Below are 24,689 nucleotides of genomic sequence, written 5' to 3'. Positions count from 1 at the left end.
CTATAATCGCGTCGATAGCGGCCGCAGTTTTCTCCGTAGCGGTTGCTACGGTTGCACAAGTATGTACCAACAGGCCCAGCAACAGACTCTTCTGCGAACAGTAGTTTCGTTTTTACTCGGTACGTGCGTCGGTCGCGTGCCTAAAAAACTGCGTAGTCGCCATCGATGATCGCATAGATAGCGACCGCAGTTTCGACTGCAGTTGTTGCAGCGTAAGGTAGTTAATTCGTCCAGACTCGGTGCGTGCGTCGGGCGCGTGCCTTCAGCACCGCGAAGTCGCCGTTCATAATCATGTCGATAGCCGTCACGGTTTTTTCCGCAGCGGTTGCGGCAAACAGTTGTTTCGTTTTGAGTTGATGCAAAGCTGTCAAGCTTGAAGAGCACCGGCTACATCGCGATGATGTTTTCGCCAGCTTTCGTTTTCGCGATGATGTACAAAGCGTGTCTACATGCTTGGTCTACATGTTTTGCATACGTGCAGGGCTTGAAAATCGTTGTTTTGGTTATAGTGCGGTACCGCTTATAGTGCAGATATTCGCGACTCCGGCGACTTACGTTATAAGCAGTCTACACTGTATTAACAAGCATGGTGTCAGCGCCCACAGGCAAACATGAACACATCACACTCGATAAGCGCGGACACGCGCAGTCAAACGCTGGCGTGAGGAATTTAAGCGCCGCTGCAGAAGCGAGCCAAGTGACCTTTGTGCTGTAGTCTATTGCTTCAACGCAAACTGAGCGCCGAGAACACACAGTACGCACAAAGCTACGAGCCGCCGACGCACCTACACTGCGTAGACTCTGCCCCCAACACAGATCGCTTTCAAGATACGGCCCGTGCGACTGCGCGCCGCCGTGCAGTACGCATTTAAGAGCACAACGCTGCCCGCTATCCCTCCCCCTCGCTCCCTCGCTGGTGCCTCAAGCGCAACGGAAGAAGGCGCGCTTCCTCCCTGCTTTTCTTTCCTTCGCGTGCGAGATTTAGACGCGTTCGTCGGCTCCCCTCGCGCGCTTTCACTCGCACAGACAGCATACGGCGCGCGGCGACGGCGTTATCGCCCTTGGACTTTATATGGAACATCTATGAGCCAAAACCAATTTTAGGGCCGCAACGCGTCATAGACACCATCTTTAGATAGGAAATGCGGATCTCAAGGGCCGTACTTTTGCTGGCGGAAACCGAAAATACGTCATAAGTGTCGCCCCTGGCACTTTGGGCGGCCAATGCCATCGTCAAGCAACCAAGCCAAGCGACATGAAAGGTCGAAATGGCCGCTCGGGCCGGCGCGAGGTGGCAGTTCGCAACGCATGATGCGGGAATGGTCCCACAGTTGCAACGTAACAGCAGGGTTACCAATGCATTGGGTTCTATGGGAGCTGTGCCGGGACCGGCCGAAAACGACGTAACAGCCGGGAAAACGCAGCACCCGGAAACGTAACTGCGGGGTTCTACTGTATTGTATCTGGGACATTTAACATGGCATGCACTAAAGGAGCCCGCAGTGCTTTGTGACCAGGTCTGCAGCTGCAAGACACTAAGTGCTGAGGTGAGGCAGGAGGGCATCTAAATGGGACCCTGGTGGAAGGTGCTTGGGGTGAGCCTAGTGGCACGCAACTAAGCAGAGGTGGATGTGGGGCTGCGTCTGTACCCGTCTGCGGCCCCCCCATCCGACACTGTTCAGTTCCGCAGTGCTTTGTCCGCCCCAACGAGGCCAAAAAGGCTGCTGACGAGTCCAAGATGCGATTTGCCCACATTGACGGGGACCACCTGACCTTGCTGAATGTGTACCACGCCTTCAAGCAGAGTAAGTCAGCTCGATCTAATAATTCTGAATATTCAGTTTTTACAAGGTCTGATGCAAGTTTCTGTACATGTTTCTTGTCATGCCACAGTTCCGCAGGTGATCGCATTTTTCCATATCCTAAGTTAATACGGCTTGTATGAAGAGCTTGCTTCAATTTCCAGATTACGATTAGCCTGCTGAAATGAAGAGTTTAAAGTTAATTATTGGATTTTTGTTAATTAGCAACTAATTACCTCATATCATCTATCACTCCATCGTTGTCACTGCTCACCGCATGTCTGGAGGAACGGTCCTTTTATTTCAGAACAACTCTTTTTATATGTTACTAAATGCTTTGGCGGTGGGGTAGCAATAAGCAAAATGCTTTTTATATTTTTATTTATTTTGTGTGTTTGTGTGCAGTAAAATTAAGTGTTCAAATTGTACTTCGACGTTGACTTTTTTCATCATTGTTCAGCGCAGTTGGTGTCAAAACAAAACTTAACGTTCACACACTCTTAATAGACACCTATTTACTATTACTATTGTACCTATATTGTATTCTTGTGGAATAATGTTTGTCTTGAAGGTAGCCTGCACTTACATCTGCCAATTTTACATTATGTACTGCATATCAAATACTCAAGCATGACACACATCTTTGAGAAGTATGCATAGAACTCCTGGAAAGACTGCGTGCTATGCCTTAACTGTACTATTGAGAGGGCTGCTTGGTTATTGCTGCTATAATTGGGAGGGTTTTGCAATTGCAATTGCCACCATGTGATGTTTGCAATGACCATATCTGTGCTTCACATGGCAACAGCTCATCAATAACATTCAACCATGGTCTGAAGGATAGCCAGTTGGGACACATTTACTCAAATAATGCATTATTTTTATTACTATACCACTTTCGATTTGTCAAAATACCTTCTGTTGTGAGCAGATGCTGGCAACCACTGTTGTATGCCTAGGTGTTTTCATAACCCAGACTGCAGAGGTTCGTGGTATGCGGAAGATACACTTGCAGCAAGCCTTTACTTTCAAGCGCATTATCAGTTCTGCGTAGTGTGCTCATTGCTGTCAGTTCACTACCCTCGAACAGCTAGGAAGGACAAAGGGGCACAGATGTAGGGAAATCGTGCCTGTTTGATTTCGATAGCAATGTGTACTGTCACAATAATTTGAAAGGAAAGCTGCCACTGGTGCATGAAATAGGCCCCTAAATCTTTGCGAACTCAATATTAATAAGGTGGTCAAATTAGGAATGTCAAAGTATGAGGGAGGAAATGTGTTACATCACATTTTTACAGCTTCTAGTGGCGTTTTCTTAGTATGTGGGTAGGAGCATCAAAGAGTGCTCTTTGCTTAGAGATGAGCTACAATGTCTACATGCGCTGTAAATTCTGAGCGTTGAGAGAGAGAGAGAAAAATGTATTAAAATTCTGTGGTGTACGCCCACTTTTGATTTAAGTCATTGATAGAATAAAAGTGCAGTCGTCAGTACTGTTCTAAGATTCATTCATATGTGCCAGAAACCTTGAAAGCTGGCTATGAGGTGAAAAGCAAAAAGCATGATTACTCATGAATGATATGGGAATCAATAAAAGGGTCTAAGTTGGTCTCTCTCCCTCCCGTTTTTATACTTATACATGTCTACATAAATTGATCACTTTATGTGTGCATAATTTATGTAGAGCATCTTAAAGTAGTATTGAATTTAATGTTTCACACAGTACTGAATGAAAAGTCTTCATTAGTATTTATCGTTAATGGGTCATTTATGAATGCTTTTATCCCCCCTCCCCCTTCATTTTTTTTACTTCTACCCTTTCACTTGACAGACCACGAAGATACCCAGTGGTGTTATGACAACTTCATCAACTACCGTTCTATGAAGAGTGCAGACAACGTGCGGCAGCAGCTGTCAAGAATTATGGACCGCTTCAACCTTCGCCGAACATCTACAGAGTTTACTAGCAAAGACTACTACATCAATATTCGCAAGACTCTTGTATCCGGGTTCTTTATGCAGGTTTGCATCTCCTAACTTTGCTACTTTTTTTTTTTTTTAATGCATTTTACATGTTTTTGCCTGAAGCAGGATGTGGCTGAAGGCAACCTTGCTCCAATGAGTATTATGGAATTCCAAATTACATTTGCGGGCCAGCATCGTAAAATAGTTTTTTTCCTGTATAGGTATAAATACTAGATGTGAAATTGCTGTCCAGATATTAACTATTTTCTGCCCATGAGAAAAAGGCCTGTTTTATGCTACCTTTGGTAACTTTTCTTTAATATATTAGTATATAAGAAACTGATGTATAGAATGACTCCACTCAGAGAAATGTAAGCTATATGAATGGGCTTTTGAATGGTGTAAATATGAAGTCTTAATTGCTATAGCAAAATTTGTGACGCTAGACATTTTTTAAGATTGAACGAAATCAGACAAAAACATGCCTAAAGCACAGAAGAAAGAGCCAAGGTGCGTTCAAAAGATACAATAGTCTTATTTTTATTTTTGCTTCTGTCAGTGCAAAGCTCTGTAAAAAATGGTCTAGCTGACTTTTTGAGCTATCAAAAGTCAAAGCAACCTTCATGAATGGGCAGTTCCACAATGTGGTGAAGCGAAAGTACATGTACTGCAGTTTTTGAAGAAAACACCTGTTTTCTGTTCTGCTGAGTTCTATTGGTAGCACTTCTTACATTTCCAGCATTTTTCCTACCTAGTCGAAAGTGGAACAGTATCACATCAAGGTTTAGTGATGCTTATATCAAAATGCAAGCCTGGGAACCATTACACCTATCCATACACCTCTTACTATATATTTGTTGAACCCTCTATATCATTGTTTTATTGCGTCCGGGTGGTCCGTGCTGCGATCATCTCAAAGTGGCAACAGGATTGGGGCTGTCAAGTAAATAAGCTACAAATAGTAAAGCCCATACTGCAGGAGTGGAAGACATCATACAACCAGGAACGTTTCCTGGAAGTCATTCTATGTCGTGTTTGCATCGAACACACACATATCACACTTAACTTTTTATTGAAAAATGAAGAACAAGCGGTTTGTGATCAATGCGAAGAATCTCTAACTGTGAATCACATTTTAAAAACATGTCCGGCGTTAGAGGAAAAAAGACAGAAATATTTTATGAACTTTACAAAACACTAACACCACTTCATCCCTCCCTGATCCTAGCTGAAAACGCCCTTGTATCTCTAGGCGATGTTTTAAAGTTTTTAGATGAAACAGGTTTCTTAAACAAATTTTAAAGTAATGATATTTGTTGCTTGAAGCTCTTTCATCAAATTATAAATTTTCATCTTGTGCATGGTGAATCATAGCCTTAGTTGCTTTTGCGCCATAAAACCTTACTTAACTAACATTGTTTTAGTATTATGGTCTCATAAAGTGCATACCATCTGTGGTGCAGTGTTCAGACAAATTTATGGCAAGTAGATCTTTATGATTATTTTTTAGTGTGAAGGAAATATACACAAATTTATAATTGATTGAAAGTATTTTCAGGGGTTTATTGAGATTAGATATTTAAAGCACAACTTATTGCAGAACAAACCTGTTATTTTATTCTCTTCTCGTGTATACATGCTTAGAGAAAGTATTGGTACATTCGACTGGTTCCTGCTGTACTCCAACTTGGTTTGTAGCGATGCAGAGCCCCTAGAGATTGGAGCCAGATAATCCCTTCCCCAGCCGAACGTTCAGCTGCTCCCAGAGTTCTTGCAATAGCCGTGTGATCGAGATTCTGTCCGACCTCGGTAGTGCTTTCAGCTCGAAGGTGAAGAGCGCCTTTGAGTGCTCCGAGTGAACCAGACAAATGTGTTCAGAGGGCTCGATTGCAACCATCCGAATGTAAACTTTATCACGAGAGCGCTCAACAGTAACCATTCCACAGATAACAAAAGAAACCATTGCAAGAATGCTCAAAAGCAACCAAAAAGTTTCAACAAGAGAAGTTTTTGTATATTGCAGCAACAAAATTCTGGTTGCTGAGCCTGTTAAAGGTAACATGGATGCTCTTGCACTTGTTAAAATACTTTCCTGTCACCCGCCGTGGTTGTTTAGTGGCTATGGTGTTGGGCTGCTGAGCACGGGGTCGCAGGATCGAATCCTGGCCACGGCGGCTGCATTTCGAGGGGGGGGGGGGGGGATGCGAAAACACCCGTGTACTTAGATTTAGGTGCACGTTAAAGAACCCCAGGTAGACCAAATTTCCGGAGTCCGCCACTACGGCGTGCCTCATAATCAGATCATGGTTTTGGCATGTAAAACCCCATATTACACTACTACACTTTCCTGTCCGCGTCTATTCCCATCAGTAGACAGCTATCAATGGTTGCAAATTTTTATTTTGCCACTTTCTGAGCGCTCTTCAACAGCTAGTGCCAGTTATTGTGTTCTCTAGAAACTACTATTTAGTCAGTCTGGTTTTCAATTTTCTTTTTGCGCCGTGCGGTAATGTTTAAAGTGCCTCTGGAGAAGGAGTGTGCTTAGTGCAATGAGCGCTTATAGTTTCTAAGATGGTTCTGGGGCCGTGCGCCTCATGCAGAAAAATTGTGCATTTCTACCGACCTAATGCATCTGCGTGCAAGTGTTTGGTCTTTGGAAGCAGCACTGAGGCGGAAGACAGCTTGAGTTTGTCATATTTCCGAACGCCGGACTGCTTCAAAGCTCCCCTACACTGATACTATAAAGATATCCTGCGTGTTCCAAAGGTCAGAGTCCTTATTTACAGGGTTAAACAGCCTTTGGTCCGGATCATTTGCCGGCGGCTGCACAGCGAGTCGCATTACACACGAAAAGAAGGCGGAGAGTTGACCTTGGCATCGCACTAGGGCTCGGCACCAGGGATAACGTTTTATGTTATATTCCAACAAATTTTTTACATAGAAACGTATTTGCTAAAATATTGAACAGGTCCTTAGCGTTGAAAATGTATGTTCTGAAATTTTTTAGGGTCTTTCTGTGTGAAGCAACAGTGACGTTTATATGTCTTTTTTTCTTCAAATTTCTTTAAATATTAAAAAAAAAACTTTAAAATGTTGTTTGGGAATAGTGCTGTTAGAAAGAAAATTTCTTCCTCTTCAATTTGATGCTATATGCTTTAGTATCAAGGCATGTTCTGTCATAGGAAAACATATTTCCTAGACTACCCAAAAACTGCTGCTTTTCCCGTGGGCAGGAAAATGTTACGGTTCCTTTTTCTTAACCCTTTTGATTCCAATTAGATGTGTTGATTGAAAACTTACTTCCACTGCATTTCTTACGTCTTCAGAATCATAAAAGCTTACAGCTGCAGAAGAGTTTTCAATTCGTTAGTGAGTTTTGTCAAGTTTACAGAATGGTAGATGCCATGCGAAAACTAACTGCAGAAACATCAGATATGCGAACGTCAACTGTCTCATGTCTTCCAGGCTTGAAAAGCACATATCCACCCACTCGAAAATAGTGACTGGTGCAACACATTGTGCAAAACAATGAAAGAAGTGAACCCGCTACATACAATGACATACTCGCAGCAAGCAAAATACCCAACCATCTACGTTCATATTCGTTTTACTAAAACAATTTGCCTCTGTAATTCAAATCTTGCTGCACTATTTCAATCAGAAGCATTTCAAGATGTACATGACACATTTTAAATATCCTTACTGTAATCAATGCTTTTGCTGTTAATGCACTTTCTTGGTGTGCACAAATGTGCACATGGCGTCTGAAAGGGTTAAGAGGAAGCTTAAGCTTGGGGGCTTTATCGAAATAAATGGGAAAGCAGGAATCGTTTTTCTTGGCAACCACTGCACCAAATTTGATGACGTTTGTTGCATTGTCAAGAAAAAGAAAATCTAGTGACTGTTTGTAGCAAATTTTTTATTTAGACCGTCGATTTCTCCAAAAATAATTTTTTTTTTTTGAAATCGCAAATTTTCAGAACACAAAACTCAAGTTTACAGCTCTGTCACTCAGCAATGAAAAATCTTGTCACAATTCTGTAAATTGCATCTAATAGTACATTAAGGTGGACAAAATTGAAGTATTATACATGTCTCTCAAATGTACCGCTAATGTGAGTAGGACTTTTGCAATACCTTTGTAAACAATGTAACAAATTCACTTAAGATATAAATTGATAAATCAAACTTGTCCGCTTTGGGTATTCTAACGGATGCAGTTTACAGAACTGTGATAGCCTTTCTTGGTGCAAAGCTACAAATTTATGAACTTCTTGCTTCTATTTTTGCAACCTTACCAATTTTTGAAAATTGCTGTTAAAAAATTTAGCCCTTAAATCAAAATTCCGCTTCCAACAGTCACTAGAATTTAATTTTTTCTCTCAAATGAATAATTTCATTAAAATCGGCCCACTGGTTGTATCAGAAAATTGTTTCTGCATTTTACAAGTACTATTTGAATAGGCGACATCGGAATTTGGGCCCGAGCTAAAGCTTCCTCTTAATTCCAGAAAGAGGCACTGTGGCCAGGTACCGTCCTGCCACTTGAACCAGTAGTAGGCGGCTCTTATCCGAGTGCTCACACCTCGACTGACCAAGGCCCTTCTTTTAGCCCACAATTTTCGTATCACTATCGTTTAATTTTGATGTCATTTGTGACACTTTCACATTTAAGATTCTGTAGATGTGTGGATTTAACCAAATGTAGGATGTCAATTAGTTCATGTCATTCATGTCAGTTCGTGTTATTCTTGAATGTAATGTTTTTTTGTGCTGGCTTGGTTAATCAGTAGAAGCAGTGAGCTGCAAATGATATTCACAAATTGTGTACAGGTTGCTCACTTGGAAAGGACTGGCCACTATTTGACAATCAAGGACAACCAGGTTGTGCAGCTCCACCCATCAACTTGTCTGGATCACAAACCTGAGTGGGTGGTGTATAATGAGTTTGTCCTCACCACCAAGAATTACATTCGTACAGTCACAGACATCAAACCTGAATGGTGAGTAGTGCCCACAACAAACTATAGTCAACGTCTGATTTCTCGGACTCCGTAGGTGCCACGAAAACAGCTGAAGTTAGAAAAAATGAATACATGATTCTTACTGCCCCCGAGGGTGCAAATCACCACAGGTTCATTCGAAATAGCCCTGAAGGCATATTATTAGGCATATCGGTGACCGTACTGTGACAGGAGATAATGGGTGAGCGCCTGTATAATTATAGAATACATAGTGTGACCCATGATGGTGGTCCATTTTCATTCTTGGTGTGCTTCGCCGCATTGGGTATGCTCGACCATGTAACACTGCTGTATTGTGGCGAAGCTGACTTTTGGGAACCAGCGTTATGCAATGTCTGTCCGTTTCCGTACTTTCTGTGCCTCGAAGCCGTCCATGAGGATGACGATGGTGGAGTTGGTGCCATTGCTGACAGCAACGAATTCTTTCGGTGAACACAGCAGTGGAAGAGCAGGAATATTGGTAGCAAACGTCGAATTATCTAGGCCTAGCGTTGCTACGATGACTATGGCTGCCAGTGGATCGGCATGCCAGAGCGCTGGTTTGATGCTGAGAGATAATTAAAATGGCAGTGGTGGTGGCTTTAAAGGGGCCCTGAACCACTTTTTATCGAAGTGGAGAAAAGTATTTGAAGTGAAAATAGGCGATTTCAGAAATACTTTGTCGCAAAAAGTACTTCAATGCGTTCAGCAGAAGCGAAGTTATTGGCAGTCTAACACGGCCTCCGCTGTGCTCCCGTTCCTTCTTCAATGCCTTGCACTGTGAGGGCTGCGGCAGAGTAGGGCCTACAATCCGCCTACTGAGCGTCATTGTGGCGCGCAGTTAAAATTTCATTTTGGATGTTAACGTGGACACCATGACTTCAGATTTCGGTGCCTACAACGTGCTAAACGTAAGCCAAACATGGTAGTCCTCCGCGAGCCGCAGTGCATTTAGCCAGTGGACTCGTGGGGGCACCCCGCGGCAGCCGCGGTGTAGCCGACCACAGCGACCAATAATAAAGCATCCTTTTCTGGGTGCTTTATTATGAAATAATAAAGCACCCAGAAAAGGATGAAATAAAGCACCCAGAAAAAAGTGAGGATCATGGCTTTTGTTGAAACGAGAGCTTTTTATAGAAAGGTCACGTTGCGCTCTGCTTGCGAGCTCCATGCACTGTATACAACAGCAAAACTTGGCTGAGATGTTCACAGCAGCTTATGCTACCAGTGTACTTACTATGTTATTTCACCAAGCCCGAGGGGTGGTTCGGGCCCCTCTAAATTATGCCGTTTCTGACTCATGGTCACGGCAAAAAGGCCAGAAAATTGGACAGCGAAAGATATCAAAGTCTGAAATTTATGATGCTTTGGCTCTACGGATACGTGGCTCTACGGATACGTGGTGTGCTGCGAAGGCGTCCGAATTATCGGGCATGTTCGAAGAATCCATCTTTGACTCTATACCGTAGTTCAAGCGTACAATGGACATTATGGCAGACATCAGCGAACATGAATTGTAGGCCTTTGGATTGAGGCTACAGGTAATGCTCGAACTCATGGGTGGTAATAACATTCTGGGTGCACTTCATCTGTGAGATTTGATGCATTTGTGTCAGTTTACTTTACTGAAGCCTATGGTTTTTCATTGAGCAAACTTTCCTGACGCTAATAATTCAGCACATTGGAGGAAAGCTTTTCCTCTGTGCTTAAACAACTTCATGTCATCCAAACTGGCAGAGAAAATTTCCTAAATTATTTTTCAGATTTACTGCCGTAGACTGTCAATGGAATGTGGGTGATCGACGTCATCAGCCTGTTTTGTGTTCACTGCAAGACTAAGGTTTCTTGCAGGGGTCTCCAATTACCTTTGTCTTGCACCAGCTGACACCGCCCATGACTGCTAATTTCCTAATTTCATTACGCCACCTAGTTCTCTGCCATCCTCGACTGCGCTTCCCTTCCCTTGGCACTTATTCTTTAACTCTAATAGGCAATATTCAAAATGCTTAGTCATCTGGCAACACTGGTCACGTCGGCCATCTTGATTACAGCACTGTTGCTAGGCTGGCTGCATGTTGTGATGCTAGGTGATACTAGTTACTGTGTGGCTATTCAGTTATCGAAGAAGCAAAAAGGCTAATTGAACCTGTGATTTTTGCTTGTAGTCTGTCATATAGTGTTTTTGGCAGTCTAGCCATGTAGCAGTTTATGCTACAGCCTCTAATGTTTTACTTGCAACTGGTCCTTCCCCATACAGCTTGAAGCTGTAAGACCCAGAAAAAAATTTGAGATCACCGAAATTGTAAAAATAGAAGCTTGCTGGCCCTGCATAGACCACGTGGAACCTTTCGAAAGTGCTGCCAGTAATATTTTCGGTCACTTTCGTGTGCACTGTCACTGTGCCAAAACAGCATGCTTGGCACAGAATCAAGACAATTGATCCTAACGCAATACTTAAAGCCAGTCATCTGAGCATAACTGGTTCCAGACATCCAAAAAGCTGACACTGCTACTTTCTGCATCGTAAAGAATTCTGGCCAATTTCACTTCGAAAACCGAAACTGAACTGCGGAAGAGCGCAATTGTCATGCCGTTAGCGGACGCCCTTGAGTGACGCAGCATTTATGCCTCATCATTGCGCGAGTACGATGAGAGCATCCTTATCAAGCCGTGCTGTTGCTAAAATGCTGAGGACCCGCCGGGGTGGCTCAGTCAGCTAAGGTGTTGCGCTGCTGAGCACGAGGTCGCGGGATCGAATCCCGGCCGCGGCGGCCGCATTTCGATGGAGGCGAAATGCAAAAACGACCGTGTGCTTGCGTTGTAGTGCACGTTAAAGAACCCCAGGTTTTAAGTTGCATTTTGAAGCCGCAGCGAAACGCTGTGTCTCGCAGTTTTCACAAGATGGCGCTACAGTAGCCGACCGATTTTCCAGACTTCGCGGAGACTGAAAAATAGTTCAAAAAATCGAGCAGTCCGAAAAACCGAACAATCCAAAAAACTCGCCCCCCCCCCAAGAGAAAAAAATTGCACTTACTAACTAAATAAGCACGGTGTCACGCACGCGCGCAGGTTACATGAACACATCTCACTCGATGACCGCCGGCAAATTGACCTTCGCGCTGTCTATTCTCTAGCTTCAACGCGAACGTCAAAAAAAACAAAAAAAACGCATACGAAGATGAGTCCCCTGCAGGCGCACACTTCGGCCACGTAGCAGATCGCTTTCAAGATACGATGCCTGTGCGGCAGCTCCTTTGGCAGCAGCCGCAAGAGCTGAACGCAACTCCCCACCATCTCTGTCGCCTTCTCCCGTGCCCCGCGAACGAACGGAGTCCGCGCGCCTCCGGCCGCCTGCCTCTCTCGCATGCGCGAGTATAAATTGCGGTTGCCGGCTGACCCTCGCACGGTTTCACCCGCACACAGCGTACGCAACCGAAACTTAAAAAAAAAAAAACGGATTCCGCTTAAGTGATTAGGACGATAGTGCTGAGCTGACCGGGGAAAAAAAAGCAAATGCCGCTTTTTGGAACGTTTTGTCTGCCAAGGAAGAGCGGGCATGGCCTCGGAGACAAGAGGATAGCATATGTGTACTAATCTTGAAGGCTATACAGGGGGGCACTGGAACCCAAGCCAGCGGAAATTCCAACATGGCGGCCCCCAAGATCGGGTAGCGTGGCTCGGAGTGAGCGATTTAGTCTATGGGAATCCTGACGGTACATCTATGAAGTCCGGAATATCCAACAAGTCCGAATTTTTGGAGTCCTACAAGCGCCATTCTCTTGGTGAAGAGAGTACAAAGCATCATCTGATCCTCAGCCACAACAGCTTCCTTCAGTTTTAAATATACAAGCATATTTGGAGTCTGAAAGTTCTTAATAAATAAACTGTTACATGTACCTTATGTCTGTTCAATGCTGCCGCGGAATTCTGCAGATTCCTCTATCTTGATTTGCAGAATTTCAAATTTTCCACCGCATAAAGTCAGGGGCTTTAATTATCTTGCTCTAGGTCACGATTAATACTGTGACCGCATTGATGTATCCCTGATAGCGTCCTAAATGACGGGGAAAAGACTTGGGACTCTCAGATCCCCTCTGGTGCGGGAGAACACAACAAATTGGCAACGAGCAGCCGAGCTAGTGTGCATGAGCGTTGATAGACGGAAAGAAAAAAGGGGGAAAGATAAGCAGGGAGCACTGCCCGGTGCAGTCTCTGGCTCGGCTAGGGAACTGCTGACGATTCTCGATTGCCTTTTCTCTGGTAATTTTGAAGTTGAGATATCTGGAGTCCGGCGCAAAATGTTTTCGAGAGAGAGAACTTTATTTGCAGGTTGGGTGGATGTTGTGAAAAAGTCCTCGGTTCAGAGTTTCGCTAGCGACATTCTTCAGTGCAGCACCGATAAACGCCGCTAGGTACCGTTGATCGTCGGCGCTGGTGGCTTCTGTCAGCCACTCTGCATGGGGTGTAGGGGAAAGGTTTGAGGGAGCAGGCAGTGGAGGTGGACGCAGTCCACAGGACCAGAGGATATGAGATGTGTTTGGGTGTTCGCCTCGGTGTCGGCACGGTGGGGGATCCTCAGGCAAGAGCCCACAGAGGAGGCTCATTCGCACTGCATAGGGAGTGTTTCAGTCTGGCCCTGATGAATAAGTACACCCTGTTTACGGGTGAGTGCTTTGCTGAGCCTGCGGAACTTGCATCTTGCCTCATCATCAGGCCGCAGAAGCAGGGGAGCCCATCTTGTCATCTTGGGTGGTTGCAGAATGTCAGGTGTCTGGTGCAAAGTCTCGCTGGCGAGCTGATACAAACACCAGCTGCGCTGTTGTTTGTATCGGACTTAAAAACATTTTCTAGAAGGCTTGAGCTGTTCATTTCTCTGATGGTGATGTCTGTCTGCGGTGACACCTCTTCGTTGTAGGGAGCTTCGGGCCTGTCAGTGACTGCTATCATGTAGTCATCTGTAGTGAAGCGCTCACTATTAAGGGGGGACGCGGCTTTCGCTTCGCGAAAAATGGCTAAAAAATCGATTTTTTGAAAATCACATTTTCAGTTTCCGTAACTCTTATTCTATCTGATTCCGAAATATCACTGAAAACCAAGTAGAAGTGCTCTAAAAAAATTGTTGTATCAGCCAAGGTGCCGAAAAATTGCGCGGAAATCGCGAAAAAATTGCGTTTTTCAAGCCACGATATCTTCGGAACGGCGCAGCCGAGCGCCGCCATCTTGGTCTCGTTGGAAAGCGCATTTCTCCGTCTTCGAATCTGCCGCTTCAGCTATCTCCTCCATACAGAAACAAGCACACAAAAAGCAAATGATTGAAGGTCGTGCCGGAGCCACCGATTGGCCGCGCCCGCCACGTGACTCCAGCGCGGTTCGCCATTGGTCCGGTGCTCGCTCCGTGACGGCGTCGTCTGCTCCGCTTGTTGCGGTGTCCTCGCGAGCTCCGGACAGTTTCCGTAATTTCGACGAGTGTTAAAGCGGGTGCTACATGGACATAGCAGTAGTGTGGCCGATCCCGCTTTTTGTGGACGTCTCAGACCCGCGGCTAAGCATTCCGAGCATCGGTGACGCGGACTTCGCGACCGAGCTTCGAGCTTCAGGCACGGAATGCTCAGACACGCGGCTAAGCCTCTCGCGCGTAGGCTTCTCCGACTCGGCGATGAAGCACATCGCGCGCGGACTTCTCGGATCCTTGCCTAACCATTTCGTGCGTTGGCGCCTCCGACTGCGCGACTAAGCAAATCGAGCGTCGACTCCTCGAGCCCGCGGCTACGCATTTCGCGCGTCAGCACATCGCTCAACAAGTGTCGACTCCTCGGACCCGCGGCTATACGCACTTCGCGCGTCGGCACCGCGAGCGTCGACTCCTCGAGGCCGCGGCTAGGCATTTCGCGCGTCGGCACCTCGGACTGTGCGACTAAGGTAATCGAGGATCGACTCCTCGAGCCCGCGGCTAGGCATTTCGCGCGTCGCCACATCGCTCATCGAGTGTCTACTCGGACCCGCGACTAGCCACTTCGCGCGTCGGCACCTCGAGCGTCGACTTCTCGAGCCCGCGGCTAGGCATTTCGCGTGTCGGCACATCGCTCATGGAGTGTCGACACCTCGAGTGTCTATTCCTCGGACCCGCGGCTAGGCATTTTGCGCGTCGGCACCTCGGACTGCGCGATTGAGCTTACCGAGCGTTTGGATCCACGACTAGGCATTTCGCGCATCGGCACCTCGGACTGCGCGACTAAGCTCGTCGAGCGTCTATTCCGCGCACCCGCGACCAGGCATTTCGAACATTGGCACCTCGGATCGACCCGCGACTTAGCATATCGCGCGCCGACTCTGTTATCGTAATGCCACGATATCTAGTAATAATACCTATCATACCACCCCTTCATAAAGAGAACCTCATCATGAGCTCTGTTCACTAGGCCACTTGGGCTGGCACAGACACCTGGCTGTAGAAGTGAGGCATGATACAAAAGTACAGGCTGGAAAGCACCTAGCAGCTGCATTGCTGCCTATCTATCAGTGGCTCTCCTAACCTCCATTTTCAATGGAAGATGATTCAGAAGGCTGCTGAGAGCCTTCATTCAGTAACATGGTCGATTCTACCAAAAGAAAACAATGCATCACTGACTGCACTCTAGGCTGCTATCAATGAGGCAGTCTGCAGATACAACGCTAGAACTACTGTATATTTATGCCCACATAGTTCTGCACCTCACTTGGTTTGAAACGCAGGCACCATGCTCTTTGTAGAGCAGCAGTAAAGAATGCCATACAAACATGAAAAAGGCAGAACGAAGGCTCAGCAGACCAGAGGCCACATGTCCAAGAAGCCCCACGTCACAAAACACATCAAAGATTACAATTTTGGTGCGTTTTAGAGAACTGAAGAGAAGGTGCAACTTTGAGAGCCGTTTTCTCAAAACTGTTTTTTCGCCTTTCTGCTCAGTTTCTGGAGCTGATTTCTTCATTACCGTTTAGCCTATTTTGATTCTGTTTTTTTTTTTTTTGTCACGTTCCTTGGACTACAGTGCAGGTCGAGACAGTCTCGCATTTTTATCTTGACATTTTATAAATTTATGGCGTGGCTATTCGTTCACCCCGAAAGTGTGCTTGGTGCGAAGGTAACTTGAAAAATGACTATCTAAAAAAATTTGTGTTGCGAAAAAAAAAAAGTAAGACTGTCACGACCTTCAGCACGCATTGAGCTATGCAGTCAATACTCAACAAGCCTTCCATCATGTTTTTTAAGCTCCCCAGGCCCTCCAGAAAGTTCAAGAGAGAAAAATTCTGCTCAATAAAATGTTCTCAAGGAATTACTCTGAAACTTCTATGGAAGTATCAGGGAGACATTCTAAACATTTGTGCCAATATTGTTTCATCAAAATCCATGAAGAAATCAGGAAGTTGATTTTCAAAGCCACGTCCCCCCTTAAAAGGTCAAATACCAGTTTCCTGAAAGCCTGAGATGGACAATGAAATCTCGATATAACTAACTTCAGGGGACTGGGGGAAATTGTTTGTTATTCTGAAAGGTCGTTATTGTGAAAGCCCCAAAATTAACTATTTCGCCCATCAACCCATCAGTTTATCAGTTCTCACCGTATGAGCTATCCACAAAAATGTCGCTGTTGACTTTCGGCCTGCGCTGTTGCCATTTTACATAGTTTCCGCCGCCACGTACTCCCGTGTATAGAGGGACGCTTGCAACAAAGCCGCTGAGGCCAAGAAAACCACTGCCAATGAAGAAGCTCCATGTCACCTATAAAGCGTAATTTTTCTTTTGTTTGTTCGTTTTTCACATTCCTTGCTGTAGACACCGCAACTGTCTCACTCGAAGCAGACACCTGAACTATTCCAAAGTGCAAGCGCTTGTAGACACCATCCGGAAAGTGCGACTGCGGCATCCCCGCAAACATGGAGGTTACATTTCTCCGCACGCGTAGCTGCTATGGCTGCAGAAAGAAGCGCCAAAGAAAGAATAGCGTGCGTAGAAAGAAGGGTACAAGAAGGTAGAGACGCGCCTCCGTTGCTACTTGATACTTGTTTAGGGGGAGCATGCGCTCGTAAAACCTGATGCTCGTCACCTCCGCAATATGGGGGGAAAAAAAGAAAAGCATGTTGTTGCTTTTTTTTTTGCGTTTTTCTTACGTCTCGGGTTTTCCAAACCCATGTGCAGTGCCGTCTGCTTTTTGCGCCTTGTCGTCTTGTGGAGGCTAGACGGGGCAAGTGGAGAAAGTGTCTATGTTGGCGGTGACACTCGCATCCTGAAATCATGGGTTCGCGCCACCTCAAATATTTCTATCTCTACTATTAATGATCTAATTTGAAAAATGGTTGCGGTAGAACATTTCCTAGAGGGTACGTAACAACTTCTAGCGTATAAATAAAATTTGCTGTGTCGGCTGGTGAGGGGCCTGAAGGTATAATTTTGTAATCGCGCAAAACGCAAAATCCGATGCGTAAGGAAAAGGCGTCTTTTGGTAATACGTGAGGATTGTTTACAATTTATCACAGTGCTTTATTCTGTAGTACATTAATTTGCTTTGTATTTATCTTTGATACGGATACGAAGGACTTTATTCAAAGCGTCCTGAGAAGCGCCGCCCCTTAGGGTGACACCACGGGCTGCTCCCACATGGGACGGTTAGGCCCAACCTAACCGCCACATCGCAGGCTCTCTGGACAGCCCAGAGCTGACGATGGTATTCTGAGCTCTTGATGGCCGAGTTCCACTTCTATTCAGTGGTGTCCTTATCCTCTCGTAACGAGGGACGCTGCAAGGGCATGTGTTCTAAATTGCATGTCCCCCTACAGCTAGGACACTGTGAGCTTTGACTTTGATATTCTGCCCTATACAGTAAAACCTTGGTGATACGAATCTCGCGGGGTCGCGTGAAATATTCGTATCGCCCGAAATTCGTATCATCAAAACATACACAATATTAAGAAAAATGAATTTATTTTTACCTGAAAAGATTGCTAATAGTGGAATCCCATTGATACCTTCCTCGCTGCAGGTTATCCCGGCTGCTACGTCGTGTTTTCGCGGTCCCGACCTAAATCCCATTGACTTCCATGTATAGTCTAATCTCGATAATTCGGAACTCGAAGGGGCCCAAAAATTTGTTCGAATTAAAAGAAGGACCTATGTTTGAAATATTCGTGCACCATAGCACAATGTACGAACGGTGCGATTCGTGAAATATTGCGGCGCACAAGCACATATCGAGCGAGGGCCACGAAACCGCCCGCGCTCGCTTCGTGATAACGGCAGAAAACGAAACTTCAACCCGCCGTGGTTGCTCAGTGGCTATGGTCGCTTCGGTGGCTCCCCTCGCCCTTCCTCTCATAACCCTCGTAGCCCCCTCACCTTCGACTGTCTCAGTGCGCGTCCGCCGCTCCCGTCGACCCGGCGCCGCTTAGCTCGCTCCCTGAAGTTTCGGTTTCTGCCTTTGGAGCGAGTGTTGGCTGAACTGGGCCGCCGCCGTTGCTTCCAATTGCACTGCAGCCGCAGCGTTGGCTGAGACGTCGGCACGTACATGCGTGTTCCAACACCACACAGAAACGGCGACCTTGGCGTGACGCCGTGGTTCTTTTTCTTTCTCCGCACGGCGTTGAGGGACCTTGCCTAAGCTTTTGCTCTCTGGCGGTGTCGGAGCAATGCCGGAAGGAGGCACCGCCACATGATTTGGCGCGCTGCTGAGAGCATTGTCGGTGCGCGGTATGTTCGAATTAACCATCGCAAATGCTTTCGCGTTCGAATAACCGGGCGTTCCCTGTGATACTTCGCCAATCTATAATGTACCGGCATGTTACGTTGCGTTTGAATGTGGCGGTCGCGTAAATTTATCGGTGCAGCCAGCTTGTACATTGCAACAAGCGACCGGCACCTTGCAGATACGTCGCACCCGCGTTGGTTCCGTTACTGCCGTATCCTAAAAGCGATCTGCGACGTGCGCATAGTGCGCGCCCTCGCGGACCTTACCGTCAAAATGATCTGCAATGTTGACAAAGTGCGCCTAGTGCCAGTAGCTTCGTATGCGCTGTGCCTTCGACGTTTAGTTCGCGTTGAAGCGAGAGACAGCGCAAAGGTCAATTCACTCGCTACTACTGCTGCTGTTCCGTTACTTCAGGCGAAACTGCGGATTTTTTCTCTCTCTCTCTCTCTTTTTTTTTTTCGCGGTCCCTTGAAAAACGTATCAACGGGACATTTTCTTCTTGTCCAAATCGTCCACGATCGCCGGGGTATAAGTGCGCGCACGTGATCTTGGAAACATTTTCGCACGCCACTGAACGCCTGAGCAAGTCGAGTGCAGGGAGCGTTTTGGCCGTCGGGGCTGCTGCACCGCGGTCGTCGTTGCAGCATTGGTCCTCGTATAATTTCTCGCTAAGCATCGGCTAGGCTGTGATGTGGTCCGGTCCGCTCGACGTGGTGACCAATGAGAGATTGCGCAGCCGCGTGACGTAGTCGGTTGCTTGGCAACTATGGATCCCGCCCAGATCCCTCTGTGCCGGCTTGTCTGTGTCAGTGGCCCCGCTGGCTCGGCCGCCGCCGCTGTTGCTCACGCGTTCGTATGATCCGTAGCGGCACGGCAACACGTTCGGAACAGCCAATTTTTTTTTTTTCGTATTGTGAGCAATGTATTTCGACCGGGGAATGTTATGAATTCGTATCACCGGGGTTTTACTTACTAAAGAGCAGTAGTTTAAGCAGACTCATAACAGAGGTGTGTAAGAAGCTTCAGTCTCATGGGTACTGAAAGGTCAGGGACATACTAATGGCAAGTCGGTTCTTATTAATGACTAGTATAATACGAACTTGAAAAGCCCTTTCTTTATATATATATATATTGTCGCGGTACAACGCCAAGAGAAGACTCGGAGACGTTCTTCAGGAACGAGACAACCAGTTCAAGCAAAACTGATCAGAGACACGTCTTCTTCGTCGTCGGCCAAATCCCACCGACCCACTAGACGGAGTCCGTTAAATGCCCCCCATCGTCGTTGTCTTCTGCCTAGAGCACACGCGTCAGTTGTCCCTCCCTAGAAGAGCATCGTCCCGATGCTAGACCAGAAATGTCACTTGCGGATGTGAGGGTCGCGCGCAGAGTCATTCGCTCACATACGGCTTCATGCGTACAACATGCACAAGTTCAGGATGGTGCGGGCGACGCCGCATACAGTTGGGACTATCGGGGACGACCTCGTATGTTACATCACTGAGTCGCCGCAATACTCGATATGGGCCGAAGTATCGCCTTAACAATATATATGTCTTTGTTTGTTGGCTTCTTATATATATATGGTGGGGTCTCACACGCCCTCTTGGGACAAAGGAATGACAACACAGTAGCGCAAACAAACAAAAGGGCATTTATTGCACCTTTCATACACTAATGCACGCTAGCCGAATTGCTACCCGAAGAACATTCGCATGGGGCGCGCAACAAATTAAGTAAGTCCGACTCACCGCGACCGGATAGCGAGCGAATATGTTCGCTCCATGCTATGACACCATCGCCTAGTCGTTCACTTGTATGGTCACGCGAACGGTGGCATGTTCGAACGATCCGTGTTCGTCCATACCGGTGCCCTCGTAGCCACGCGAGACGTCTCGCGAAGCGTGGATCGGCGCACGCGCGGGACGTCCGCATCGCTCACCGATCCCAACCCGAAGAGGAAGTGCCTTCGACCTTTTTCTCCTAAGTCACCCCGCTGTTCGGTGGCGTTAGCATCGCGACACTCACGCCATCTCTCGCAATGCGCCGCAACCACTACAACCGCCTCCGGCGCTTAGACACGAGGAGAAGCCGGATTACAGAAGACGTGAGCTATGCGGGGAGAACAACATCAGGAGACGTGTGAGAGTCACGCATCCCCACAATATGCCGCGGTTAGATGCGAAAGGCTGAGGGCAATGTCCAAGGACAGTGCAACTGTCTCTACGTGTTTGTTGTGGTAAAAGCTGCTTTCCTTTGCCTAAATAACAAAGGTGTAACATAATGTAGTGAGTTGCCACATTAATGCTGTATGCTGCATTTTCCTGTCATGTTGCAGTACTTGAAACGCGCTTGTTGGGTACTTGTCGTTATCTGTGACTACAAAATGGTCTAGATCAAATTAGTGTCGTTTTTATTGAACGCTTAAGGCAAGGATTTGACTAAATCATTTCAGTTCAGTTCTGCAGGCACCTGCATTCGTATCAGGCATAAATATTTTACGAGATTACTTCCGAGTTAATATTGAAAGGATTGAAAGCAATATACAAGGGGTCTCTGGAGGATTCCTCCCGATACCAATTGTGCCAGGTTGCCAAGAACATGTTTAGTTTACAAGTTCCAGAGCAATTTCTTGTTATACAGTCCAAACTTAATTTAGTTAAATGCTTTCGATTCACCCCTGCACATATTCATAGAGCCTAATGCATTAAAAACCACAAAGCAGTGATGTGAACTCGGTGTCTCACCCTGTTCAAAATTTTACGGGAAAATATGGGCTAAGAAGGAAGTTACAGGAAATTTGTTACGTTTAAAATGCCTCAAAATTCATTTACATAATACTACCGTGAACGCATTACCAAGCAGGCTGTTTTTCCTGTTATGGAAATTCCCGTTGCAGGGTCTCAGCTATGCAAGTTCATCTTCACCGCTATGAGATGGTACTGGCTGCTTTGTCTGTCATGACAGCGTTTAAGTGCATTAAGTCTTCTCAGTCTAGCTTTAGCAAGATTTACTTATTCTGACAAATTTCATGCTGGCAGAAGTTGCATGCTCTCTCTCTCGCTCTCTCTCTCTCTCTGTTTTTTTTTTTTTTTTCCTTGTATAGGTACATTATTCACATGACTATCGATTTGAAATTAACAAAGCTCTTGATTTAACGAAACAATTCTTGGATTCCATTGCATTTCTTAAATCAAGGTTTAACCCTTTAACGACAAGACATATAAAGGCCCAGAAAAAATGTTTATTTTCTATCTAAATATGCAAGATGCACCAAGAATAAGCATAATCAACAAAAAGAAAAAATATTTTGCGGAAATTTTTTCAGTAATAGGGGGAAAACCCCAGGCAGGAAACTGGAAGTGGGCTTCACTCCAAGCCACCTAAGGCTTCGTTTTCAGTTTGTGTAGACAGCTCTGATCATAAGTGAACCATAGGTGTACATTACATGTGTGACACTACTGCAGCTGGATATCTTGCATCAGCCTGCCTCCTCTGACCTTGCTTTCAACAGACTGAGTGCCAAACTTCTTATTCCTCATCCAGTGTTCCTGCTCTAAACCAACAAATGACGCTTGCTGCCTGTTATTCAGTGTTGGCCAAAGACATTTAGCCAGAAACTTCGTACTCAATACTGGAACTCTGCTAGAAAACTTTTTTTTTTTTTTTCGGGGTATGTTGCCTGTCCGCTACACTAGTCAATAAAGGGTTAAATATACATATCACTAAGGACTTTGGTCTCTGAAATCACTCCAACCTTTCTTGTCCAATATGTAAGCACTATAGTGAATCTATAGTGAAACTATTTCACACTGGTTAGGGCTTTTTAAACAAAATATAGATGTTATATTTCCTTTAATTTTGTAGGACATAACCCATTCAGTGCCTATTGTGTTCAAAGGTGATGAAGGATTGTGTCTGTACTTTTATCTATGCATGCACCACAAAGTGCTAAAAAGTGATGTTCTTTTTTCAGGTTGATCAAGATTGCACCCAACTACTATGACATGTCAAATTTCCCCCAGTGTGAAGCAAAACGCCAATTGGAAATGCTCATTGCCAAAATGGAGACCCGGCAATACCAGGAAGGCTTCTGAAGCATTCAGTGCACAGCTGGCATCTGTACAAAATGATTATTCATGGCTGTCTCTCTCCCCCCCCCCCCCTTTTTTTTTTCTTCATAGTTCATGGAATCATTTTTTTCTAACTTGTTTTACCAGCATTCTGGCAATTTCTGTGAGCCTGTTACAGAACCCATGCTTGTCTCAAAGGTTACCTGTGTATTGCTTGTAGTAAACATGGCTTTCACAGGGGTGATTGGTTGTCTACGCTTTTTTTTTTTTTTTTTTTGCTACTGCAGTCGGCTTAATTCAAGCAGGACTGACAAAATTGAGAATTATTCGGTCGTTTGAGTTAAAAGGGGGCTCAGAAAAAAACATTCTTAACGCAGAGATGCGTCATCTGGCACTATTCACCCGATTCTAAAGTGCTTCCGAATTTAATGCACAAATGTTTTTATAGGTTCATAATAATATAGTAGCAATAGCCTTTGTAGCAATTGCTACAATTGGGTGGATGTCTCATTTCCCCTTTAATAATAAACAGTGTACACACAAATATAACACACATGCAATTTTGTAGCAACACAAAATGTAGCATCCCTCTAATTCTGGCAATCAGAAATAAGATTCATAATCAAAATCGGAATTTATCTTCACAGAAAGAAATTTTATTTATGTCCATCATCATCATCAGTCTGACAGCTTTTTATTGCTGTCTATGGACCACAACATCTCACCCTCCTTGTGGTCCACTGCATTTGGTATTCCACATTTTCAAACAACTCCGCTGCAATGGCAAATGATGGTGGTCCATGCCTAGATTTAACTACTTTATCAGTTCATCCTGCAACACATGCAAGTCTCCAGGAGTGCCGAAAACATGCGAGAAGACTCTGTTGTTGTTAATTTAGAATGTAACAAAACTTTTGGTTTTGGTAATTAATACTTAACGTGGCACATCATCATCGCCGTCCACCACAAAAACTTGGTCTGGCACTGACGATAGGCTGTTGCTAACGGCGTGAACACTGTTTCAGTTTCTTATTGAATCGTAATGTGCAGGCACTTTTTAGACCAATTTTCTTGGGGGAAAAAGCTGCATTATAACCAGGTGAATATGTAGTTATTGTCAGTATGCTTCGAAATACCAAAGGCCCGCTTAAAGTTAGCATTTTCTGTGTGTGCCTAATATCCAGTGAGGACCAATTTTGGGATTGCTATAATGAAAGCTTTGGCCCATAGAAAGGTTGGTGCCAGCCAGGACTTACGGTCAGGATCAAATTAACCGGAGTTGAATTAACGAAAGTCAACTGCATAGCACTATTTGCTCACCTGATGTGCGTGTGCATATATTAAACTGTCTAATGTGCTTTGTAGTAAAGGTGGGTGACCGTTCTTGAAGACTCTGAAAAGCTAACATACTTTCGAGTGGTTGAAATCCGCCACTCCAAGTATATTCATTTGGTAAATTCAGAGCTCTCCTCTGGCAGGGAGCGCTCCAAGGCGCTCTCACTGAAAGACTGGAGCTTGCGAGAGGTCTGCAATGATTGCTCACGTAATACAAACATCTTCCAGTGGCGGTGGGCATCGCTGGTGCTGCACTTGTGCATTTGTGTAAGTCACCTCTGTGTCCGGTTCAGGCTTTCTCCGCTTTAAATGTTGACGTGCGTTTGACTGGCACGCTCTCCCTCCCTCTTGGGTCGAGATCGACTCTGGATCCATCAGCCCGAGGACGGAGGTGACCACCCGAATATGCGATATGTTAACAATTGCACAGGCAACAATATGGTCAACCAAGGCACCCTTTAGCAGCTAGGTAAGGACATATTACAGTGGAACTTTTATTGCATGTCAAGTACAAAGATAAAATTGTGCCTTTGAAACATCTGTGGTGCAAATCAGGCATGTGAAATGAAACAGTACACAAATGATACTTGTGAAAATAGAGGTCTTCACAAATGGTCCTGTAAAAGCACTCCATGATTGGGCATTCAATTTCCTGCAGTCTCATATGACAGCCATGGTATATCATTTGAACTGGATGTGGACCTGATGCTGATGTGACCAGACTTCGTCTAGATCAGTATGTCTAGAGCAGTATCGCTAGATCTACAATGGCTAGAAGCGCACGCTGCTTCTGG

The 24,689-nt window shown here is 45.4% G+C and overlaps 1 protein-coding gene across 1 annotated transcript in view; it reads left to right on the top strand.

Annotated features, from left to right (window-relative positions):
- Positions 1-22,802, top strand: part of LOC119431853 (putative pre-mRNA-splicing factor ATP-dependent RNA helicase PRP1) — an 82,610-nt gene extending 59,808 nt beyond the window's left edge. The window contains exons 9-12 of the mRNA XM_037699307.2: positions 1,683-1,805; positions 3,632-3,822; positions 8,599-8,768; positions 22,464-22,802. Of these exons, the coding sequence (XP_037555235.1) occupies positions 1,683-1,805; positions 3,632-3,822; positions 8,599-8,768; positions 22,464-22,584 (605 nt within the window). The 3' untranslated portion in view covers positions 22,585-22,802. The remainder of the gene's footprint in view (positions 1-1,682; positions 1,806-3,631; positions 3,823-8,598; positions 8,769-22,463) is intronic.
- Positions 22,803-24,689: the final 1,887 nt, after the last annotated feature.

Source organism: Dermacentor silvarum, chromosome 1 (genome assembly GCF_013339745.2).
Source record: "Dermacentor silvarum isolate Dsil-2018 chromosome 1, BIME_Dsil_1.4, whole genome shotgun sequence".
NCBI lineage: Eukaryota > Metazoa > Arthropoda > Arachnida > Ixodida > Ixodidae > Dermacentor > Dermacentor silvarum.
Note: the sequence above shows the minus strand (reverse complement) of the source record. Positions and strands in the feature narration are given on the sequence as shown.